Here is a 24,397-nt window from a genome sequence, read left to right as displayed (position 1 = left end):
GCAAAGGACCTTGTGAAGATTCTGGAGGAAACAGGTACAAAATATCTATATCCACAGTAAAACGAGTCCTATATCGACGTAACATGAAAGGCCGCTCAGCAAGGAAGAAGCCACTGCTCCAAAACCGTCATAAAAAAGCCAGACTACGGTTTGCAACTCCACATGGGGACAAAGATCGTACTTTTTGTAGAAATGTCCTCTGGTCTGATGAAACAAAAATAGAACTGTTTGGCCATAATGACCATCGTTATGTTTGGAGGAAAAAGGGGAGGCTTGCAAGCCGAAGAACACCATCCCAACCGTGAAGCACGGGGGTGGCAGCATCATGTTGTGGGGGTGCTTTGCTGCAGGAGGGACTGGTGCACTTCACAAAATAGATGGCATCATGAGGTAGGAAAATTATGTGGATATATTGAAGCAACATCTCAAGACATCAGTCAGGAATTTGAAGCTTGGTCGCAAATGGGTCTTCCAAATGGACAATGACCCCAAGCATACTTCAAAAGTTGTGACAAAATGGCTTAAGGACAACAAAGTCAAATCAAATAAAATTTTATTTGTCACATACACATGGTTAGCAGATGTTAATGCGAGTGTAGCGAAATGCTTGTGCTTCTAGTTCCGACAATGCAGTGATAATCAACAAGTAATCTAACTAACAATTCCAAAACTACTGTCTTATACACAGTGTAAGGGGATAAAGAATATGTACATAAGGATATATGAATGAGTGATGGTACAGAGCAGCATACAGTAGATGGTATCGAGTACAGTATATACATATGAGATGAGTATGTAAACAAAGTGGCATAGTTAAAGTGGCTAGTGATACATGTATTACATAAGGATGCAGTCGATGATGTAGAGTACAGTATATACGTATGCATATGAGATGAATAATGTAGGGTAAGTAACATTATATAAGGTAGCATTGTTTAAAGTGGCTAGTGATATATTTACATCAGTCAAGGTATTGGAGTGGCCATCACAAAGCCCTGACCTCAATCCTATAGAAAATGTGTGGGCAGAACTGAAAAAGTGTGTGTGACCAAGGAGGCCTACATACCTGACTCAGTTACAGCAGCTCTGCCAGGAGGAATGGGCCAAATTTCACCCAACTTATTGTGGGAAGCTTGTGGAAGGCTACCTGAAACATTTGACCCAAGTTAAACAATTTAAAGGCAATGCCACCAAATACTAATTGAGTGTATGTAAACTTCTGACCCACTGGGAATGTGAAGAATTAAATAAAAGCTGAAATAAATTATTCTCTCCACTATTATTCTGACATTTCACATTCTTAAAATAAAGTGGTCATCCTAACTGACCTAAGACAGGGAATTTTTACCCTGATTAAATGTTAGAAATGGTGAAAAACTGAGTTTAAATGTATTTGGCTAAGGTGTATGTAAACTTCTGACTTCAACTGTACATCTTGCTGGTTTTTCTATGCATGATCAAGACCAGACGGCAGACTCAGGTAAGACGAAGGGAGGAGGGGTGTTTGTTAAAAACAGCTGGTGCGCGATCTCTAATGTTAAGGAAGTCTTGAGTTTTTGCTCACCTGAGTTTGAATACCTCGTGATAAGCTGTAGACCTTATTATAGTATTTAACAAGAGAGTTTTCATCTTTCATAGCTGAACTGAAATCCGTTTTACCTCATTTTTACCAGCATGTCACCTGTGAAAATAGACTACAAAACTGTAGATTAGGTTTAGGAGATACACCATTTATATACTATGCTGGGGATTTTCAAAATATAGACTGCGAGCAGGCCTAATCTCCCAAAATCACAGATTTTTTTGTGGCTGAGTGGAAGAAAGTCCCCACAGCAATGTTCCAACATCTAGTGGAAAGCCTTCCCAGAAGACTGTTATAGCAGCAATGTTCCAACATCTAGTGGAAAGCCTTCCCAGAAGACTGTTATAGCAGCAATGTTCCAACATCTAGTGGAAGGCCTTCCCAGAAGACTGTTATAAGCAGGAAAGGGGGGGACCAAGTCCATATTAATGCCCATCATTTTGGGATGTTCCATAGTTGTTCCATAGTTGTGAAAAATGTTTGCATCCCTGTTAGTGAGCATTTCTCCTTTGCCAAGATAATCCAACCACCTGACAGATGTGGCATATCAAGAATCTGATTTAACTGACAGGCCACCCCCAGGCTGTGAGGGTAGGTAGGCAACAATACATCTGCCACGCTGACCATCAACACGGGGGGGCCTCAGGGGTGTGTGTTTAGTCCCCAGCTGTACTCCCTGTTCACCCACTACTGCGTGGCCAAGCACAACTCCAACACCATCATTAAGTTTGCTGACAACACGGCGGTGGTAGGACTGATCACAGACGAAGACGAGGCAGCCTAAAGGGAGGAGGTCAGAGACCTGGCAGTGCGATGCCAATACAACAACCTCTTCCTCAACGTCAGCAAGGCAAAGGAACTGATCGTGGACTACAGGAAACGGAGGGCTGAGCACGCCCCCATCCACATCGACGGGACTGTACTGGAGCGGGTCGAGAGTTTCAAGTTCCTCTGTGTTCACATCACTAAGGAATTAACATGGTCCCCACATACCCACACAACTGTGAAGAGGGCACGACAGCGCCTCTTCTCCCTCAGGAGGCTGAAAAGATTTGGCATAGACCCTCAGATCCCTATAAAGTTCTACAGCTGCACCATTGAGAGCATCTTGACTGGCTGCATCTGCGCTTGGTACGGCAACTGAAAGGCACCTGACCACAAGGCACTATAGAGGGTAGTAAGTACATCACTGGGGCTGAGCCCCCTACCATCCAGGATCTCAAAACCAGGCGGTGGTATTTCAGAGGAAGAAACACATTTTTTAAAAGACCGCCCCCTCTCTCCCTCTAACCTCCCCCTCTCTCCCTCTAACCTCTCCCTCTCTCCCCCTCACATCTCCCTCTCTCCCCCTAACCTCACCGTCTCTCCCTCTAACCTCCCCCTCTCTCCCTCTAACCTCCCCCTCTCTCCCCCTAACCTCTCCCTCTCTCCCTCTAACCTCTCCCTCTTTCCCCCTAACCTCACCGTCTCTCCCTCTAACCTCCCCCTCTCTCCCTCTAACCTCCCCCTCTCTCCCTCTAACCTCTCCCTCTCTCCCCCTCACATCTCCCTCTCTCCCCCTAACCTCACCGTCTCTCCCTCTAACCTCCCCCTCTCTCCCTCTAACCTCCCCCTCTCTCCCCCTAACCTCTCCCTCTCTCCCTCTAACCTCTCCCTCTCTCCCCCTAACCTCACCGTCTCTCCCTCTAACCTCCCCCTCTCTCCCTCTAACCTCCCCCTCTCTCCTCCTAACCTCTCCCTCTAACCTCCCCCTCTCTCCCTCTAACCTCCCCCTCTCTCTCTCTAACCTCCCCCTCTCTCCCTCTAACTTCTCCCTCTAACCTTCCCCTCTCTCCCCCTAACCTCACCGTCTCTCCCTCTAACCTCCCCCTCTCTCCCTCTAACCTCCCGCTCTCTCCCCTAGCTCACCCTCTCTCCCTCTAACCTCCCCCTCTCTCCCTCTAACCTCCCCCTCTCTCCCTCTAACCTCTCTCTCTCTCCCTCTAACCTCCCCCTCTCTCCCTCTAACCTCTCCCCCTCTCCCTCTAACCTCTCCCTCTCTCCCCCTAACCTCCCCCTCTCTCCCTCTAACCTCCCCCTCTCTCTCTCTAACCTCCCCCTCTCTCCCTCTAACTTCTCCCTCTAACCTTCCCCTCTCTCCCCCTAACCTCACCGTCTCTCCCTCTAACCTCCCCCTCTCTCCCTCTAACCTCCCGCTCTCTCCCCTAGCTCACCCTCTCTCCCTCTAACCTCCCCCCTCTCTCCCTCTAACCTCCCCCTCTCTCCCTCTAACCTCTCTCTCTCTCCCTCTAACCTCCCCCTCTCCCCCTCTAACCTCTCCCCTCTCCCTCTAACCTCTCCCTCTCTCCCCCTAACCTCACCGTCTCTCCCTCTAACCACCCCTCTCTCCCTCTAACCTCCCCCTCTCTCCCTCTAACCTCCCTCTAACCTCCCCCTCTCTCTCTAACCTCCCCCTCTCTCCCTCTAACATCTCCCTCTAACCTTCCCCTCTCTCCCCTAACCTCACTGTCTCTCCCTCTAACTCCCCCTCTCTCCCTCTAACCTCTCCCTCTCTCCCCTACCCTCACCGTCTCTCCCTCTAACTGCCTCTCTCCCTCTAACCTCTCCCTCTCTCCCCCTAACCTCACCGGCTCTCCCTCTAACTCCCCCTCTCTCCCTCTAACCTCTCCCTCTAACCTCCCCCTCTCTCCCCCTAACCTCCCCCTCTCTTCCTCAAACCTCTAACCTTCCCCTCTCTCCCTCTAACCTCACCCTCCCTCCCACTAACCTGCCCCTCTCTACCTCTAATCTCCCTCTCTCCCCCATAACTTCCCCCTCTCTCCCTATAACCTCCCCCATCTCCCTCTCTCTCCCCCTAACCTCCCCCTCTCCTCCTTAATCTCCCCCTCCTCCCCTCTCTCATCCCCCTTCTCTCCCTATAACCTCCCCTTTTCTCCCTATAAACTCCTCCTCACTTCCTCTAACCTCCCCCTCTCCTCCCCCTCTCTCCTCCCCCTCTCTCCCTCTCTCCTTCCCCCTCTCTTCCCTAACCTCCCCTCTCCCCCTAACCTCCCCTCTCTCCTTCTAACCTCCCCTCTCTCCTCCCCCTCTCTCCCCCTCTCTGCCTCTAATCTCCCCTCTCCCCCATAACTTCCCCCCTCTCTCCCTATAACCTCCCCATCTCCCTCTCTCTCCCCCTAACCTCCCCTCTACCCCCTAATCTCCCCCTCTCTCCTCCCCTCTCTCATCCCCTCTCTCCCTATAACCTCCCATTTTCTTCCTATAAACTCCCCCTCACTCCCTCTAACCTCCCCTTTCTCTCTCTAACCTCCCCTCTCTCCTCCCCCTCTCTCCTCCCCCTCTCTGCCTCTAATCTCCCCCTCTCCCCCTAACCTCCCCCTCTCCCCCTAACCTCGTCTTCTCTCCCTCTAACGTCCCCCTCTCTCCCTCTAAACTCCCTCTCTCTCCTCCCCCTCTCTCCCTCTAACCTTCCTCTCTCTCCTCCCCCTCTCTCCCTATTATCCCCCTATCTCTCCCTAACCTCCCCTCTCTCCCCCTAACCTACCCCTCTCTCCCTATAACCTCCCCTCTCCCTATAATCCCTCCATCTCCCCCTAACCTCCCACTCTCTCCCTCTAACCTCCCCCTCTCTCCTCCTAACCTCTCCCTCTAACCTCCCCTCTCTCTCTCTAACCTCCCCTCTCTCCCTCTAACTTCTCCCTCTAACCTTCCCCTCTCTCCCTAACCTCACCGTCTCTCCCTCTAACCCCCTCTCTCCCCTAGCTCTCCCTCTCTCCCTCTAATCTCCCCCTCTCTCCCTCTAACCTCCCCCTCTCCCTCTAACCTCTCCCTCTCTCCCTCTAACCTCCCCTCTCTCCCTCTAACCTCTCCCTCTCTCCCCTAACCTCCCTCTAACCTCCCCTCTCTCTCTAACCTCCCCCTCTCTCCCTCTAACATCTCCCTCTAACCTTCCCTCTCTCCCCCTAACCTCACCGTCTCTCCCTCTAACCGCCCCCTCTCTCCCTCTAACCTCCCCCTCTCTCCCTCTAACCTCCCTCTAACCTCCCCTCTCTCTCTAACCTCCCCTCTCTCCCTCTAACATCTCCCTCTAACCTTCCCCTCTCTCCCCCTAACCTCACTGTCTCTCCCTCTAACTCCCCCTCTCTCCCTCTAACCTCTCCCTCTCTCCCCTAACCTCACCGTCTCTCCCTCTAACTGCCTCTCTCCCTCTAAACTCTCCCTCTCTCCCCCTAACCTCACCGGCTCTCCCTCTAACTCACCCTCTCTCCCTCTAACCTCTCCCCCTAACCTCCCCCTCTCTTCCTCAAACCTCTAACCTTCCCCTCTCTCCCTCTAACCTCACCCTCCCTCCCACTAACCTCCCCCTCTCTACCTCTAATCTCCCCCTCTCCCCCATAACTTCCCCCTCTCTCCCTATAACCTCCCCCATCTCCCTCTCTCTCCCCTAACCTCCCCTCTCCTCCTTAATCTCCCCTCTCTCCTCCCCTCTCTCATCCCCTCTCTCCCTATAACCTCCCCTTTTCTCCCTATAAACTCCCCTCACTTCCTCTAACCTCCCCTCTCCTCCCCCTCTCTCCTCCCCCTCTCTCCCTCTCTCCTTCCCCCTCTCTTCCCTAACCTCCCCTCTCCCCTAACCTCCCCTCTCTCCTTCTAACCTCCCCCTCTCTCCTCCCCCTCTCTGCCTCTAATCTCCCCCTCTCCCCCATAACTTCCCCCTCTCTCCCTATAACCTCCCCCATCTCCCTCTCTCTCCCCCTAACCTCCCCTCTACCCCCTAATCTCCCCCTCTCTCCTCCCCTCTCTCATCCCCCTCTCTCCCTATAACCTCCCATTTTCTTCCTATAAACTCCCCTCACTCCCTCTAACCTCCCCTTTCTCTCTCTAACCTCCCCCTTTCTCTCTCTAACCTCCCCCTCTCCTCCCCCTCTCTCCTCCCCTCTCTGCCTCTAATCTCCCCTCTCCCCTAACCTCGTCTTCTCTCCCTCTAACGTCCCCCTCTCTCCCTCTAAACTCCCTCTCTCTCCTCCCCCTCTCTCCCTCTAACCTTCCCCTCTCTCCTCCCCCTCTCTCCCTATTATCCCCTATCTCTCCCTAACCTCCCCTCTCTCCCCTAACCTACCCCTCTCTCCCTATAACCTCCCCCTCTCCCTATAATCCCTCCATCTCCCCCTAACCTCCCACTCTCTCCCTCTAACCTCCACCTCTCTCCCTCTAATCTCCCCATCCCTCTAACCTCCCCCTCTCTCCCTCTAACCCCCTCTCTCTCCCTTTAACCTCCCTCTCTCTCCCTCTAACCTCCCCCTCTCTCCCTCTAACCTCACCCTCTCTCCTCCCCCTCTCTCTCTCTAACCTCGTTGTCTCTCCCTCTAACCTCCCTATAACCTCCCCTCTCTCCCCCTAACCTACCCCTCTCTCCCTCTAAACTCCCTCTCTCTCCGTCTAACCTCCCCCTCTCTCCCTCTAACCTCCCCCTCTCTCCCTCTAACCTCTCTCTCTCCCTCTAACCTCCCTCTCTCTCCCTCTAATCTCCCCCTCTCTCCCTCCAACCTCCCTCTCTCTCCCTCTAACCTCCCCCTCTATCCCCCTAACCTCCCCCTCTCTCCCTCTAAATTCCCCCTATCTCCCTCTAAACTCCCCTTCTCTCCCTCTCTCCTCCCTCTCTCTCCCCCTAACCTCGTCGTCTCTCCCTCTAACCTCCCCCTATCTCCCCCTAACCTCCCCCTCTCTCCCTCTAACCTCCCTCTCTCCCTCTAACCTCCCCCTCTCTCCCTCTAACCTCCCCCTCTCTCCCTCTAACCTCCCTCTCTCTCCCTCTAACCTCCCTCTCTCTCCCTCTAACCTCCCCCTCTTTCCCTCTAACCTCCCCATCTCTTGCTCTTACCTCCCTCTCTCTCCCTCTAACCTCCCTCTCTCTCCCTCTAACCTCCCCCTCTTTCTCTCTAACCTCCCATTCTCTTGCTCTTACCTCCCCCTCTCAATCTCTAACTAGGCACAGAAAGCAGACAGTAGAGTGAGAATGGTAAAGTGCCCAAAGAGAGAGATGTCAGAAAGGAGATGGAGAATGGTTCTCTTTGCTCCCAGGAATGGAGCACTTTCAGGGTGTCTGAAAGAGATTTGGGACTGGGCAAAGGACCACCCCACCACACCCCATCAACCCCTGGCCTCTTCACATGGCTAACACTTTCTACCGGTCTGGGTGGGATACATACTGAACAATGTTCAATATGAACAGAAACACAACTTTAACACATACAGTATACAGTGGGGCAAAAGGTATTTAGTCAGCCACCAATTGTGCAAAGTCTCCCACTTAAAAAGATGAGAGATGCCTGTAATTTTCATCATAGGTACACTTCAATTATGACAGACAAAATGAGAAAAGAAATCCAGAAAATCACATTGTAGGATTTTTCATGAATTTATTTGCAAATGATGGTGGAAAATAAGTATTTGGTCAATAGCAAAAGTTTATCTCAATACTTTGTTATATACCTTTTGTTGGCAATGACAGAGGTCAAACGTTTTCTGTAAGTCTTCACAAGGTTTTCAAACACTGTTGCTGGTATTTTGGCCCATTCCTCCATGCAGATCTCCTCTAGAGCAGTGATGTTTTGGGGCTGTTGCTGGGCAACACGGACTTTCAACTCCCTCCAAAGATTTTCTATGCGGTTGAGATCTGGAGACTGGCTAGGCCACTCCAGGACCTTGAAATGCTTCTTATGAAGCCACTCCTTCGTAGCCCGGGCAGTGTGTTTGGGATCATTGTCATGCTGAAAGACCCAGCCACGTTTAATCTCCAATGCCCTTGCTGATGGAAGGAGGTTTTCACTCAAAATCTCACGATACATGGCCCCATTCATTCTTTCCTTGACACGGATCAGTCGTCCTGGTCCCTTTGTAGAAACAGCCCCAAAGCATGATGTTTCCACCCCCATGCTTCACAGTAGGTATGGTGTTCTTTGGATGCAACTCAGCATTCTTTGTCCTCCAAACACGACGAGTTGAGTTTTTACCAAAAAGTTATATTTTGGTTTCATCTGACCATATGACATTCTCCCAATCTTCTTCTGGATCATGCAAATGCTCTCTAGCAAACTTCAGACGGGCCTGGACATGTACTGGCTTAAGCAGGGGGACACGTCTGGCACTGCAGGATTAGAGTCCCTGGCGGCGTAGTGTGTTACTGATGGTAGGCTTTGTTACTTTGGTCCCAGCTCTCTGCAGGTCATTCACTAGGTCCCCCCGTGTGGTTCTGGGATTTTTGCTCACCGTTCTTGTGATAATTTTGACCCCACGTGGTGAGATCTTGTGTGGAGCCCCAGATCGAGGGAGATTATCAGTGGTCTTGTATGTCTTTCATTTCATAATAATTGCTCCCACAGTTGGTTTATTCAAACCAAGCTGCTTACCTATTGCAGATTCAGTCTTCCCAGCCTGGTGCAGGTCTACAATTTTGTTTCTGGTGTCCTTTGACAGCTCTCTGGTCTTGGCTATAGTGGAGTTTGGAGTGTGACTGTTTGAGGTTGTGGACAGGTGTCTTTTATACTGATAACAAGTTCAAACAGGTGTCATTAATACAGGTAATGAGTGGAGGACAGAGGAGCCTCTTAAAGAAGAAGTTGCAGGTCTGTGAGAGCCAGAAATCTTGCTTGTTTGTAGATGACCAAATACTTATTTTCCACCATAATTTGCAAATAAATTCATAAAAAATCCTACAATGTGATTTTCTGGATATTTTTTTCTCATTTTGTCTGTCATAGTTGAAGTGTACCTATGATGAAAATGACAGGCCTCTCTCATCTTTTTAAGTGGGAGAACTTGCACAATTGGTGGCTGACTAAATACTTTTTTGCCCACTGTATTTCTATACATCAAAACATCCAACTGAGTCGCGATCAGAGTTGCTAACTTGTTTAGTAAGACTAACTTATTTAGTAAGACCAACTTATTTAGTAAGACTAACTTGTTTAGTAAGACTAACTTATTTAGTAAGACCAACTTATTTAGTAAGACTAACTTGTTTAGTAAGACTAACTTATTTAGTAAGACTAACTTGTTGAGTGGAATTTTGCTTAGTGAAATACAATCCAAGTCAAGCATAACAGGTCCATTGATCTCAACCATTGGATTTAGCATTATTTTCTAAAGCTTGATTTAAAGACTGATTCTTAGAAACCTTTTATTATGGAGGACACTGGTTCTCTGGAGTCGTTTGTACAATGTACTGCTAATTCTGTAACAGGGAGGTCAATTGGAGATGATTCATTACAATGAAAGTATGTTGACCAAGCCCAGATGTCTTATCATTACAGAGAAAGTTCAATAGAGAGCCTCCCGAGTGGCTACAACCGGGAGGCCCGTGAGGTGGTGCACAACTGGCCCAGCTTTGTCAGAGGTTAGGGGAGAGTTTGGCGAGCCGGGATATCCTTGTCCCATCGCGCTCTAGTGACTCCTTGTGGCGGGCTGGGTGCAGTGCACGCTGACTACGGTCGCCAGCTTTACAGTGTTTCCTCCGACACATTGGTGCGGCCGGTTTCCGGGTTAAGCGAGCAGTGTGTCAAGAAGCAGTGTGGCTTGGCTGGGTGGTGTTTCGGAGGACGCATGGCTCTCGACCTTTGCCTCTCCCGAGTCCGTACGGGAGTTGCAGCGATGGGACAAGACTGTAACTACCTCTTAGATATCACGAAAAAAAGGGTTAAAAGTACACACATTTTTTAAAGAAACTTCAATAGAGGCATAGTCAGGCATAAGTAGTTATGAATACTCCTGAGACTGTCAACTAGGAGTTCAACTGAATAAGTCCAGTAAGTCAAGTCCTGAGACTGTCAGATTGCTTAGAGTTGTGCCTGATGATGTCATAATGCTGGAGAAAACCCAACCCTGCTTGTCTGTTTGATTGTATGGTACCAACTCCCTCCATCCTTCTCTGCAAAGAAGTTGAGCTTCGACTGTTCCAATAAACCAAACTATTGTTCACTGCTAAACAAGCCGAGAAGATGGTTCTGATATGCCCCAAAATCAAGACGTCATTACCGTGACAGAGTATAGCTCATGGGACAGCTGTGTCACACCCTTTTCCCCATAACCCACACATACAGTACACATGCAGTCACTCTGAATTGTTACCAGAAGTGAGATGGCGTCAGGGTTATGGGACAGAATGTGTAGAGCGGAGAATTGTGACTCGAGGAAACAGGCAGTGGAAAAGGAAGAGGTGATGTCAAGGATCGACTGGGTTTCCTGTTCGGCATTGTTATCCGCCCCCCTGGCTCACACACAGAGGGGAGGAGAGGGGGAGAGGAAAAGAGGGAAGAAGAGATGGATTAAAGAACACTTGAGTGAGATCGATAGATCTAGATGCAGGAAAGACACGGTGTGTTAAAAGTAGATAAAGACAGATAAAAGAGAAGAGGAAAGGAGGTGATGCAGAGAGAATCAGCTTCTCAGATCTGGGGCAGATACGTTCACACAGCCCTCATTTCCTTTTCCTCCAATTATTTCAACATCATCCTCCCGGTCCGGCTCCAGGAATTAGTAGAGTAGAAAGAAGGGGTGTGGCGACCCTGCCGTGATGTAATACTGTATTGCTCTAAACCTCTCTCCACCCAAACCCATCTCCCCACCCTCTTGTGTTAAAGTCCCGACCTCAACATTTCACCATTAACTTCATGATGTCCTCCAGTGATTTAAAAAAAACTTTAACTGTTGAAAAGCGATATTCCAAGTATAATTACAGTAAAGTACACACACTAAAGGGTCAAAATATATATGTTTTACGCAAAATAGTGTTTTTTAGACACAACTGCGGAGTAGGGCAGTCAAGGAGTTGGTCTGATTGTCAAATGTGATGTCATCAGTCTCCCCCTTGCTTGAGGAACAATAGAGTAGCAATAGAGAACAAAAGAGGAACACCCTCCCTACTTGTGCCATGTCTTGTCTGACCTGTACCACCTATTGAGATGTACCTTTGTTAAGTAAATCAGGTGTTACATGATGTGAAAAGGAGACTGGAGGAGGAATTTAAGGCCTGTTTTTTTGTGCTGGAGATTTTTGTTGTTTACTTATTATTTAACCTTTATTTAACTAGGAAAGTCGGTTAATAACAAGTTTATATTTATAATGACGGCCTTTCCAAAAGGCCTCCTGTGGGGACAGGGGCTGGGATTAAAAATAAAACATGTAATTAAAATATAGGACAAAACACAAAAGAGAGACACCACATGGGGTGTCACTGGTATCAGCCTTGGTGGAGACAAAATATCCATGTTCTAGTGATCTATGGCTCAGCAATTACATGCCATTGCTTCAACTGTAGTTATATAACTAGTATTTCATGTGATTTGTTATAGCAATGCTATGAACATTTCATAGGCTTATTGTAATGATATGGTCATTATATTGACGCATTTTCCCAGTAAACACAACACATATCGTCATTCTGAGGAGGGCTAAACCCACAGGCTTCGTGTTTTCATCTTCCTACTCCAAACAACTCAGTCATCTAGACAACATAATAAAATGGCTATGCTATGGAATGTCGTTCTTTATTCTACACTATATTACACTAAACTCTATCCAATTCATCTATGCGTGATTATGTGAGTGGTTGAGTATGTATGGAAGTCGAGGAATGTGATGGTGATGATGACTCACACAAAGAGCGGAAGTACCGGTCCGTACCGGGGGAAAGGAAGAGGTAGATGACGAGCCGCCCCATCCGAGGTATTCTTCTCATCATCACACATAGTAACATTCCTCTCTCCCTGACTCACTGTCCACTCAGCATATTACCACCACTATCATACCGTAGTAATACAGTACAGTAGGGTGTTGAGAGACATACACACTTTCTACTTAGTCACTGTAATAACTGAGTGCCACAGTGTTGTGTCATCACAGCCACATTCGTGGTGAATGAATGTTGGCACCACCGATTTAATAACCGTGGGTACAGCTGTGTGTAAACTCTAGTTACTCAATGGTAAACTCATTCATTGAGAGACTCCTCTTTAACTACATTAGCAAGTATGTTTATGATTGTGTAAAAAAAACGACACAATGACTTTTACATAACATCTATTCAGGACTCTTTTGCTCTTGTACTTCAGTTAAAGTACTATAAGAAAATTGTTACAGTAGTAAGCTGTGGTTAACCTTCAGGCTATGTTCACTGAGAAAGGCAATCCCTGTACCTCTCCGAAATAGAGAAAGATCTGTGATAGGGTCAGTGTCCCCCTCCTCCCTGAGGCGTTCCTCTCATCTCGGATGGGAACCATTTCTCTCTTTCATTTAATTTCTTTCTGAAGTGAATGACTAACAGGAAGTGTTGAAAAAAAATCTGAATTGAGTTGGACTTTTTCACTGTCTTCTACTTGACCCTGTGTGTATTTGCACTGCAACAACTTTTCTGTTCCTCTGATACGTCTGAGGTCTGGTCTGTGGATGTAGTGTTTGGATTTACTGCTCTTAACCATCTTATTTGTAGCATTAGAAAAACGGTGGGGCCTCTGATTTTGAGTTCAAAGTATACACTCACTCACAGCAATACTTGAATTAATGTTGATTGTTAGATTTTAAATGTAATATTGATTGCTTATGAAGGGTGTGTGTGTGTGTGTGTGTGTGTGTGTGTGTGTGTGTGTGTGTGTGTGTGTGTGTGTGTGTGTGTGTGTGTGTGTGTGTGTGTGTGTGTGTGTGTGTGTGTGTGTGTGTGTGTGTGTGTGTGTTCGATCCAGACACGACTTGATTAGAGACGTTAACTCCCATTTGGGAACATTCCACATGGAATTCACACATTCTGCCAGGTCAATGTAGAGGTTTGAGGAATCTGATATGCGGTATTTACCTGAAGAATTAGCAGCATTCCTCAAAGTGTCCACACAAACCCACAGACAAAAGCTGAATTAGATGGTCTACTCTGCCTATTTGCCTTTAATGAGAATGGGCCATTAACATTCATAGGGACAGGCAGCAACTTGTGGTCAACCTCCCCAATGATTTAGTTCCTCTAAACAAACTGGCTGAAACAACCTCAAATGGACTGCATTCATGGTCATTGTTTGGAAGTGTGTGGATCAGTAATGACGTACATTTGTGGTGCTGGTGTCTTTAAGTTGTTGTTAAGGCTCATTGACTCCATACGACTTACTTCCATTGTTAATATAGTAACCTGCTTTTGCAAGGAACTCCAAAGAGTTTGAGGCCTCTGAACTGCCTTAGAGGCATGACTCTGTCAACATTCCTTCATGACTGGTGACATAGATATGGAGCAGTGAGATGTCGACTCTCCAGAGGAAGGGAGGGAGTGAAAAGAGAGGGGCCTCAGACGCATTTCCATTTGCTTTTCTAAAGTCTGGGGGAACTATGTATTAAGGGTGCAAGGGGAGAGACTGAATGGGGAAGAAAGGGGTGAGGGGTGTTGTAGAAAGACCCCTCCCCAAAAGATCTGTCTTTAATAAGGCATTACCCAGAGCTACACCCCCTCTATACCCCTCTCCCCTTACACTCCTTACCTAAGCAGGACTTCCAGGCTGCATGGGGTCTTAACACACACAATGAGGTGGGGAGGAGGGGGGTGTAACGGGGGAGAGAGGAGCGGTTGGAGGGGGGGGGGTACGCTTCCCTGAAAGATCACATGACAAGCACTGTCATTCTGGATGGCCGCTGAAGGGAGACAGGGGAGGAGAGAGGAGGAAAAGGCTAAATCATTCAGAACAGCTGAAGAAAAGAGAGCAAGGGGGAGGAAGGGGAGATGGGGGTGGTCCTTACATGACATGTGTGTCGGTCAGGAGCATCTGTTGAAATGTGTGTGTAGCTCTAGCTTCTACCTTCAGACTAACAGAGACACTCTAGAGAAGAGAGACTGCTCCTGCCCCCAGACTTAGGAGGGAAGTGTTAGAAACTAAAACCCCACAGACTTTACTGTGTGTGAGAGAAAGAAGGAGAGATAAACGGCAACGTTTTTTTTTACAACCGCAGTTCTTAAAGAGTATTTTTTATTTACTATTTTTGTAAAAAATAATTATAAAAGAAGTTTTACAAATGCTTGGAACGATAACTCTCACAGGTAAGATTCAACTTATTCAACTTATTTCCTGTTCAGTTATGATCTCACTGTGTCAAATGTCATTGAGAAGTTGAGCATAATGTTGTTTAACTTAGTTTAATTTGATGTAACGTGAACTTTCATCCCAATTGACAGATATGATGATGACTGAGTAACTTGAATGATCTTTTTAGTTTCTATTAGGGAGACTCCATGCTCTTTAAGTAGTGGTTTAACGTTTAACAATCCCTTTCAGATAGTTCTTTAGTCATGTAATTAGCATAACATGAAGGGGTTAAACCCTAGTTTCTCCTTAGGCGACCAAGTGTAGCCAGGGGCATTGCTGTCTTGAGGGTGTGGTTGGTATTGTGGGTTGAGGCTGTCCTCGCCTGGTCTCTTTAACTAACTACATGGTCACAGACTTTGATATGAACTCTAATGTTTGGGATTTAAAAAAGCACCATTGTTGAGTTTGTGTAATTTTTTTCTCCCGACATTGTGTGCTTTGGAAGTATGCAAATACTTGGTGAACCTGGCTCACTCAGATACGTTGGTATATCCATTTATCTCTCATGACGTTAGATTGGTATTGGTATCTGTTTCAGATTGGTGACTGGGCTGTGGGTAATTCTTAGAGAGCGTCTTCCCCTCTCGCTGATGTAACTCGACTACAGTTGTAGCCAAGACCAGTCATGGTATACGATACTCTAGCTCTGCCAGCCCTGCTTCCCTGAACCTCCTAATGTATACATTCCATAGATCATTACAACTGCCTAGTAGCTTCCACCATGAAACAGCAATTTCGCACTTCGACAACTGCCAGGTATAATTATTTGATTATATTTATGTTCAAATGCTTCAAAGCCAGTTTTAAGCCAAGGTCTCATCTGGTTCTTAGAGTCCCAGCCCTGCACACCCTCATTCTTGGTAAGTATTTCAATTAGTTTAAATTGGATCTCTTCTCCCAGTGGGGTGATACTGCTTGGCCACTGAGAATGGGTAGGGAGGGGTGGGAAGGGTAGGGGACGTATGGGATTGATTATGCAGAGAGAGAGAGAGAGAGAGATATTCTATAACCTTTGTAACTCAAAGTGATAGTTTAAAGGGGCTTGGTTGCTATTCTCTGCTTTATGTGTGAGAGCAGAAGTTGGCTTTCTCTGCATCAGAATAGGGAATGCCAGAAATAACCAGTGCTTATATAGTGATATGCCTGCTCTCTATTTCTAAGTGTAACTAATGGACTATATAGGATTAGTTGGGTTGTATGCTTAGGGTGTGAGCTCATATATAGTCATAAACTGTTGTCTTTAGATGGATCAGATAATAGAAGAGGCCAAATGGTTGGATAACGGTTGTTTGCTCCCCAGTGCTGATTGTGACCTCTAGCGGCTGGAGAGAAGCCCTCCGAGACAGTGGGGCCACACCTATAATAGTGGGGGAGAGAGGAGAAGAGATGGAGGAGGGGTGGGGTAGGGTAGGCTGGGCCAGACTTCATGGGGGTTCTCTCTGTTTAACTGACTCTTTTTGTTCACTTTGTTTCCCACAGCAGACTACAGTAATTAGAGCAGGGATTTGCATATGTTTGTTTGGCAAAGTTTGCAAATACTGTCTGGATAGAATAGCAGGACGCCACCCAACTGACACCACCTCCCCCAAAAGCCGCCACTCCAGCATGAGTGGAGATGGAAACGCCCCCAAGCATCCCAACAACCCCCATTTACACACAAAGAGCCAGATATCTACTATAGCCACAACAGAGACTATCAAATTTCACATCTCTTTGGAGACGCTAGGGAATAATGATAGATTTACATGGAATTTAACCTGTGCATAGTCTTAACACACACACACACAGCTAGCTAAAATAATAAGTCATTTAAACTATGATAGTGTGTCAGAGATCTATAACACCCTCTGACTGGGCCCTCAGGCATCATTCTACCCTCACCCCCTCTTCTCTCTCCTCCTCTACCCTCACCCCATTGTCTCTCTCCTCACCCGTCTACACTCACCCCCGCCTACTCCTAGCCCCGGGCCCTCACTTTCCTCTGGTACCAGTCAGAACTGACCCTCACTCATTCCACCTTTTCATGTACCCTCCCCCTTATCCTCCCCCTCTGTATTCTAATAACCCCTGACTCCTCTTTCCCCTCTTCCCTAACCAGCCGTAGGAGCGACCCTGTTAATGGTGCTATGCCTGTAAAAAGTTGGCCATAAAACAAAGATCAAACATACCTGAAGACGCCGGTACTCTGTTAAATCATCATGGTTCCTGTGTTTTATTATCGCCATAGATACACATGGCTTAGTACAGCCCCACTAAGGATTACCTCTGTTTCACAGTATAATTGTGTCTTGGACAGAAACATTTTTGTTTATTCATATGGCTGACCGATTGACTTATACACATTGGTTTAGAACTGAGATACAGCTCTAAACTGTATTTCCAAATTCTGGGATCACTTGGGCCTTTACATCAGGGGTTGGGTTTGTTGGCATGTTGTTTATGGTCTTGACATTCCCTAACAATGGAATGGCATGACAATGTAACAACTGCCCTAACAATAACAGCTATGTGAGAGAGAGCTCTCCACCCCCCCCATTATTTAACCCTGCCCCCCCCCAACCCCCACCCCCCAGGCTTCGGTTCGGCTGGCGCCTATCCGGAATCGGTTAGGCGAACCGAACGAGTGTGCTCGCATTCTCTTTTTAAAAGACCTTCGCTTGAAAAAAACATTTAAGAAAGTCATTAGTTTTGATGTTTTTTTTCCGGGGAAATCTTAGTCGCTCAAATGTACTAAGATGTTTGGTGCATTTATCAAGTAAAAAAATATGTATTATTGTTGAATGACAACAGCAACTTTATTGAAGAATCTCTACTGTTGACAAATGACAGACGAAGGGGCGTAGACCTGCCTCGATAATTTTGTGTGTGCACGAACAGCCCAAGAAAGCCTTGCCAAAGACCAAAAAGAGAAAAATGACGCAAACAATGCAGTCCTCATTTAGCTGTGTGTGATGGAATTCAGGTTAGAGGGATATCTTTGTTGGGTGGGGGATAGGCCCATAGTAACATATACCACATACAGCTGAAACCAAGTATTGGGTACAAAAATAGTATTTTTCAATGGGAAGTGGATGGCTGCTTTAGACCAGTTTATATTTACAGCATTCTAAAATAATTTAATTCCGGGTGACTCGCATAGCTCACATTCCTCACGTCAAACCCATATGTCCAAAATAGATGTTGTAAGCCTCACTCTCACAAAAGCCCCAAACGAGTAGAATGTATATTACACAGATTTAGATTGAGTTGATGTGAAATTTGGTGAATGTTTTTTTTTATACTCGTGGTTATGTTGGTCAAAATTGTTTTTTTAGCCAATGAATGAAGGCAACTTTTTTCTTAGAGCAGTGATATTCCAGGAATGTCAGACCAACATGTGAAGCTCCACCACTGTAATGTAACAACAGGAAGTGAACAGATTAGAGAGAGATAAACTCTGGCCAAATGCCAGAACTGTATCTTATTCATGGAATGTTTCTATAGTGCACATTATGCTCCAACGGCTTGTGTCTTGGTTTAAAGTTGATTTTGATATATTACCTTTTTTTCTCACATTGTTTCATTCTCTTAGAGAAATTTATGAGCAAGACTATTAATTAGTTGGCTCTAAAAACATAGGATTATCAGATTTGTCATAGGGAAGATTATTCATATTGAAGTATAATCTCATACTGTTGTTTTATCTGTGTATTGTGTGTGTGGAAATGTGTGTATTGTGTGTGTGGAAATGTGTGCGTGTGCATGGTGCACATACTGGTGTGAGTGGTTTTATCTGTCAGTCAGAGGAGAGAGGGGGGGTCACTATGAGAATATGAGCATGTTTGCCTGGTTAAACGACTGCGTGTGTCTCCCAGCCTTGGTGTGTATCTAGGTGAATTGAGATCTATGTATAAAAAAAATGCTGTGAATTTGTTTTGAGAGCCCTAGGGTAGGCTGAGGACCCCCAGAGAAAAGACTCCCAGCAACAGATGTGAGATTTCCCCTGCTGTAGTGGAATGCTAGAGGAAAAGAGGCCTCAGAAGTCTAAATGGGCTGTGAACTAAGCCCAACCCCAGCCCACTACCTCCACCCACTCCTGTCAAAACACAGATAGATATGGCAGAAATGTCAGGCAGTGTGTGTGTGTGTGTGTGTGTGTGTGTGTGTGTGTGTGTGTGTGTGTGTGTGTGTGTGTGTGTGTGTGTGTGTGTGTGTGTGTGTGTGTGTGTGTGTGTGTGTGTGTGTGTGTGTGTGTGTGAGAGTGTGTGTGTGAGAGTGTGTGTGTGTTCTGTTTCTCTCACCTGTCACTTCAACAGTTTTCTGTCAAATAGAGAAACTAGTTCTTACAGTAGATGCATGAGAGTGGATAAGGAGGTGGTAGCTATAGTGTTGGAAAAAGCAACACAGCTGGGGGGGTTTGAAATATAGATGCAGGATCTTTTAAAAAAAGTAATGACTAGTTAACTTATTAGTTAGCTAATCCTGCAGCAACAGGAAATGTGAATTATGTGGATTATAATTAATGGCCATTTTTATAGGGGTTGATAATTTTTTTGTGAGGGCAAATAAAGTCTTAAATGTCAAAGTGGAAATTCTCAGCAACAAAAGAGTGATCAAATTATGATCCTACATCTGTACACCCTTGCCTGTAAGCTTTCTTTATTTTGGGATTGGATCTTTGTCCAAGCGTTGGCAATGGAATTAATTTCATTGTTGTTGATTGGTGTCAACGATCAAACTCTATTTCTGGTCCTTGCATACTGCTTGATTAAATCCACTCGGGGTCAGCTATTGCTTTTGTGATGTGGTTTAGGTCATCTTCAGATGTTGAAGATGCTATTTGAGTTTTTAAAAATGGTTTCCTCACATTTTCCATTTGTCCTGATACAGTCTTGTCTCTGATCTGGCTCCCCCTATGTGCCTGTGTGAGAGAAAGAGTGTCTATCGGTTGTTGTTTGTGGGAATGGGTATATTACCTTGCTTTTTATCTCTCTGTCATTTCAGTTGATGCCGTGTCTGTGTCTCAGAAGGAGGAGGTTCCTGAAACAATGGACTCCCTCCAGGCTGAGGTGCCCCCTCAGGTGAACGGAGAGAAGGATGAGAATGTGTCACCTGACACAAACAACATCACCTCTGCAGAGGAGAAGGAGGTCGAGGAGAAACCAGGCGAAGCCAATGAGGTGGGCTTCAAAAAGATCTTTAAGTTTGTTGGTTTCAAGTTCACTGTGAAGAAGGACAAGAATGAGAAGACGGAGCCGGTGCAGCTGCTGACGGTGAAGGACAAGGAGGTGGAGGAAGGAGAGACCAGCGGGTCTGAGGAAACTAAGGAGGAAGCCACCACTGCAGAGGAGGAGGTCAAATCTGAGAAGGAGAAGGCAACTGAGCCAGATACCTCCACCATTGAGACTGACGCCACTCCAGTGGATGCCCCATCTGAGACCGTGGATGGAGAGGCTGCAGAGGCAGTCAGAGAAGAGGCTGCAGAGGGGGCTGAGGCGGAAGCTACAGAGAAAGAGCCTGAGGACCCAGCTGCAACTAACCCACCTGGCCAGGAGACCACTCAGTCCCCCTTCAGAAGGTTCTTTACACAGGGAATCTTCTTCAATCTGCGCAAGAAGGCAAGCATCAAGAAGCCCAAAGAGGAGGAGCCAAAAGAGAAAGCTGCCGAGGAGGAGATAAAGGAGGGAGAGGAAACAGCAGAGACTGTGGTGGAGGAGGATGGAGAGAAAGCACAAGAAGAGGTTGAGAGAGAGGTGAAGGAGGTGGAACCAGTGACAACACCAGAGGAGGCTAAGCCTGATTATTCCACAGAAACTGAGACAGTGGAAGCACCTGTCAAAGAGATCAAAGAGGAGGTCCAAGCCGAGGTTGCAGTAGAAATGTCAGAATCCGGTATTTCTGACAATGCCAAACCAGCGGAAGAGAAAGTTGAAGAGGCTGTGGAAACAGACAACGCCCCAGTCGAGGTCACCACCGAGGCTGAGCTGCTATCATCCCAGGAGAAGGTCAAGGCCCAGGGAAGCCCACTGAAAAAGCTCTTCACTGGGGCCGGCCTGAAGAAGCTCTCTACTAAGAAACAGAAGAAAGACAAGAAAGATGCAGAGGCCAAGCTGACCGAGTCTGGGGAACAGGCAGCTGAACTCCAAACCTCCACAGATTCAGCAGAGGTCCAGAAACTCGACAGTGGGGCCTCGTCTCCAGAGGAGTCTGGTGAGCATGCCATCGGGGTAGAAACCGCCCAAGCTGAGGTCAGCCAAGAGGCTGATGGGGAGGTAACCAGCTCAGATGAAGGGAAGAAGAAAGAAGGTATCATGCCCTGGTCCTCCTTCAAGAAGCTGGTGACGCCCAAGAAACGCATCAAGAGGCCCTCTGAGAGTGAGGACGAGGCAACTGGTGAGAAAGCCAAGTCGGGCACCCTGTCCTCCACTGAGAGTGCCGTGTTTGTGGAGAAAGAGAAGGAGCCAGAATCCACTGAGGAGGACCCAAAAACCGAAGCCACTGAAAAGCTGGAGGGCAGCACAGAGGAGTCCAAAAGGATGAAGATGGACACCTCAGTCTCATGGGAGGCCCTTATGTGTATGGGCGGCAATAAGAAAAGGACCAGGAAGACCTCTGACTCTGAAGATGAGGAGACCAAAATGGAAGAGGAGGCGCCACAAGCTGGAGAAGAACCGGCTAAGACCACAGAGTCTCCTCTTGGAAGTTCCAGAGAGGCTGATCAGGAAAACACGGTGTCGTCCCCCGAACCATCCACTAGCCCCGCCGCAGGAGAGTCCACCTGGGATACTCTCAAGCGCCTCGTCACCCATAGGAAGAAGCCCAAAGCCGAGGATAAGACAGATGAGTCCGGTGCCGAACCGGTTGTCTCAGACAGTGAAATCTCAAAAGAAGATTCCTCATTCTCTCTGAGGAAACTCATCCCTGGACGTAGAAAGAAGAAGCAGCTTTCCTCCGATCTGGGGTCTGGCGAGGAAGACTCTGACACACCAGCCGTGGTCCCCCTCTCAGAATACGACAACGAGCATGCCAAGACTAAGGAAGAGGCTGAATTTGAAATGACAGTGGAGACAGTGGATGCTAAGGAGGCAGCACCAATCACTCAGGCTCAATCCTCCACCGAAGAGAGATCCCCCTCTTGGATCTCAGCCACGGCTGTTGTGGAAGACCTCCAGGAGATTCCACATGATCAGCTGAGCGACATTCCAGAAGAGGGTGCCGCCACCCCAAAGTCTGCTGACACCACTCTCGCCGAGGACATTGTAGAGCAGACCTCAGAGGCGGTCACATGCCTGGAGCAGGAGCCTGAGCTGTCTGTTGCCGAGGTGACTACAAAGATGATTCCAGACATGTCTGGAGAAACCACCCCTGTGCCCTATGAGCCTGAGCCAGAGTCTCTGGAGGTCCTGCAGGAGGCAGTGGAGCTGGTCAATGAGCTCCCAAGCCTGACTTCCGTAGAAATCACAGAGGTCCAACTGGAGAATGTTGTGTCCATCCCAGAGCCCACACCGCTGATTGAGTTCACCGAGAGCGAATCAAAGGTTGTCTTGATGGTGCATAAAGAAACTGAGGCCACCGCCATCTGCACTGGCCTGGGCACCAAGGAGATTGCCAAGGTGGCGGTGGAGAAGCCTGTGATTCCCACCGTGGAGTGTCTAGCTGAGATCAGCGATGCTCTGTCTGCTGAGTTGCCAGTGGAGGACAAGGGTGATCCAACTGAGGCGGCTGATTCTATTAAAGAGCCAATGTTTGAGGCTCAAGTGGAGCAGGTCGACAGCACATTCCTGGAGACCTCCCTAGAGAAGATTATTGAAGATATCCCAGAGCCTGAGATAGCCACTGAGGGCAAAGAGCCTGAAGTTGAAAAGCTAGCCGTGATCAATGATACCCAGACGGAGGCTGAAATCATCGAGGCCCCTGTAGTGACTGAGAACACCCCCAGAGTGGAGCTGGTGGACCCCATCACACCAACTGTCGAAGAATCTATTGCCGCTGACATTGTGGAGATCTCTGAGGCACCTGTCGTTGAGGTCAAAAGTGAGGAGATGGAGGTGGAAGAGACAGCTGCCATCAAAGACATTGCTCCTGTAGAGGAGGTGAATGAGCCTGTCACAAGAGAAATGGCTACCTTGCTAACTGACTTCGATCTGGCCACAGTTACTGAGGTGTGCGAGGCAGCCATTGCTGTTGTAGCCCCTGCTGAAGAGTTTGTCATTGTCAAGGAGACTGTGTGCCTAATCAGCCCACCGTCTGTGAAAACCCAGCAAGTGGAGATCCCGGAGGCCATGGCGGTGGAAACAGTCTCAGTGGCAGTTGCAGAGCCTGCGGGTGATTACCAAATCCAAGTGAAAGTGACTGAGGTTGGTGTCACAGAGGCCGAGGAGACGAAGGAGGCAGAGGCCATGGAGGAGACGGGCTTGGTCATTTCTCAGGTGGTCATCCTGAACGCTGTGGAGAAAGTGTCTGAAGCAGAGGCTGAACCCGAAGCACCTGCCTGCGTCACTGCCACCGTGAAGACACCTGAAGACGCACTACCAGTCCAGGCAGTAGCAATGATAGAGAAAGAGATTGAACAAATAGCAGAGGAGAAACCTGTCATTGCTGAAACTCCTGTAGTCCAAGTTAAAGCACCAGCACCAGAAACTCCTGCAGAGGAGCCTGCTGCTCCAGAGGCACAAGCCGAGGCTGAAAAACCACCAAAGGAAGTTCACGAGGCCGTTCAGGTCATTGAGACAATTCCAGTCATAGTTGAAATCACAGAGAGTATCGTGGAAGAGGTTAACAAGGAGGCGGAGGATGTTGTCAAAGAGGGAGTTGAGGAGATAAAACAGGAAGTGGAATTAAAGCAAGCAGTGGAGGTCAACATAAGTGAGGAGAAAGTTGTAGAGGTTGAAGTTGTAGTAAAGGTGGAACAGACAGAGAGTGAGTCAGATGGAAAGGCAGAGGAGGAGATCCAAAAGGTAAAGAGCAACATAGAGGCAGTAGAGGTTCAGGTAGTTCTACAAGCTGAGGTAATCAAGCTGGTTCAGGAAGTGATAGCAGAGGTTCCCGTTCCAGAGGCAGCTGATGAGAAGTCAGAAGCGGCGGTGGTGACAGAAGAGACCCCAGTACCAGAGGGGCACACAGAGACACCGAAAGCCCCAGCCCAGCCAAAGGAGACGACTGCTGAGGTTGTGGGCCCACATACAGTACAGGTGGTCAATCAAGCGGCACAGATCGTTGAAGAGAAGGAAGCAAAGGAAATCCAGATGGAGGTGGTAGAAATCGATGCCATTGTAAGCGCACCAGAGACAAAGGAAGCCCTGGCTAAAGAAGTCACGCCAGCCCCTGAATCCACACCAGACACCCCAGCTGTGACTGCCAACCAAGAGGCCCCTGCTAACATCGTGGAAAAGGAGGTTGCCATCGCCATGGCTGTGACAGTTGCCAGACCAGCGGAGGCAGGGGCAGAGAAGGCGACGCCAGTGAAGCGTGTGGAGGTGATGGCGCAGGTGATCGAGGTGATCGAGGAGGCAGTGAGGGAGATTGAAACTGTCTCCTCCACAGAGCTCACAACTACATCGTGAGCAGGTAAGCAGTCTGTCTTATATCTTATGTTTATGATTAAGTAATGAGTTGATGTTTATATGTCAGAGTCCCAAAAGTATTTCCCCACAATGAAATGGTTGTAGTTAATGTTAGTCATGCTACATATTTTAGAGACATCTGGTCATACCGTCTCCCTTGT

The 24,397-nt window shown here is 47.7% G+C and overlaps 1 protein-coding gene across 2 annotated transcripts in view; it reads left to right on the top strand.

The window, feature by feature from the left end:
* Positions 1-24,397, top strand: part of akap12b (A kinase (PRKA) anchor protein 12b) — a 64,032-nt gene that overhangs the window by 37,592 nt on the left and 2,043 nt on the right. Inside the window, exons 1-2 of one of the 2 annotated variants that reach the window (XM_035760026.2) lie at positions 14,391-14,648; positions 19,678-24,240. In XM_035760026.2, coding sequence (XP_035615919.1) covers positions 14,624-14,648; positions 19,678-24,236 — 4,584 coding nt within the window. In that variant the 5' untranslated portion in view covers positions 14,391-14,623 and the 3' untranslated portion in view covers positions 24,237-24,240. Of the gene's footprint in view, positions 1-14,390; positions 14,649-19,677; positions 24,241-24,397 lie in introns of those variants that run through there. The other variant, XM_035760027.2, reaches the window with a different exon arrangement.

The sequence above is a fragment of the Oncorhynchus keta genome, chromosome 8, assembly GCF_023373465.1.
Source record: "Oncorhynchus keta strain PuntledgeMale-10-30-2019 chromosome 8, Oket_V2, whole genome shotgun sequence".
Classification (NCBI taxonomy): domain Eukaryota; kingdom Metazoa; phylum Chordata; class Actinopteri; order Salmoniformes; family Salmonidae; genus Oncorhynchus; species Oncorhynchus keta.
Note: the sequence above shows the minus strand (reverse complement) of the source record. Positions and strands in the feature narration are given on the sequence as shown.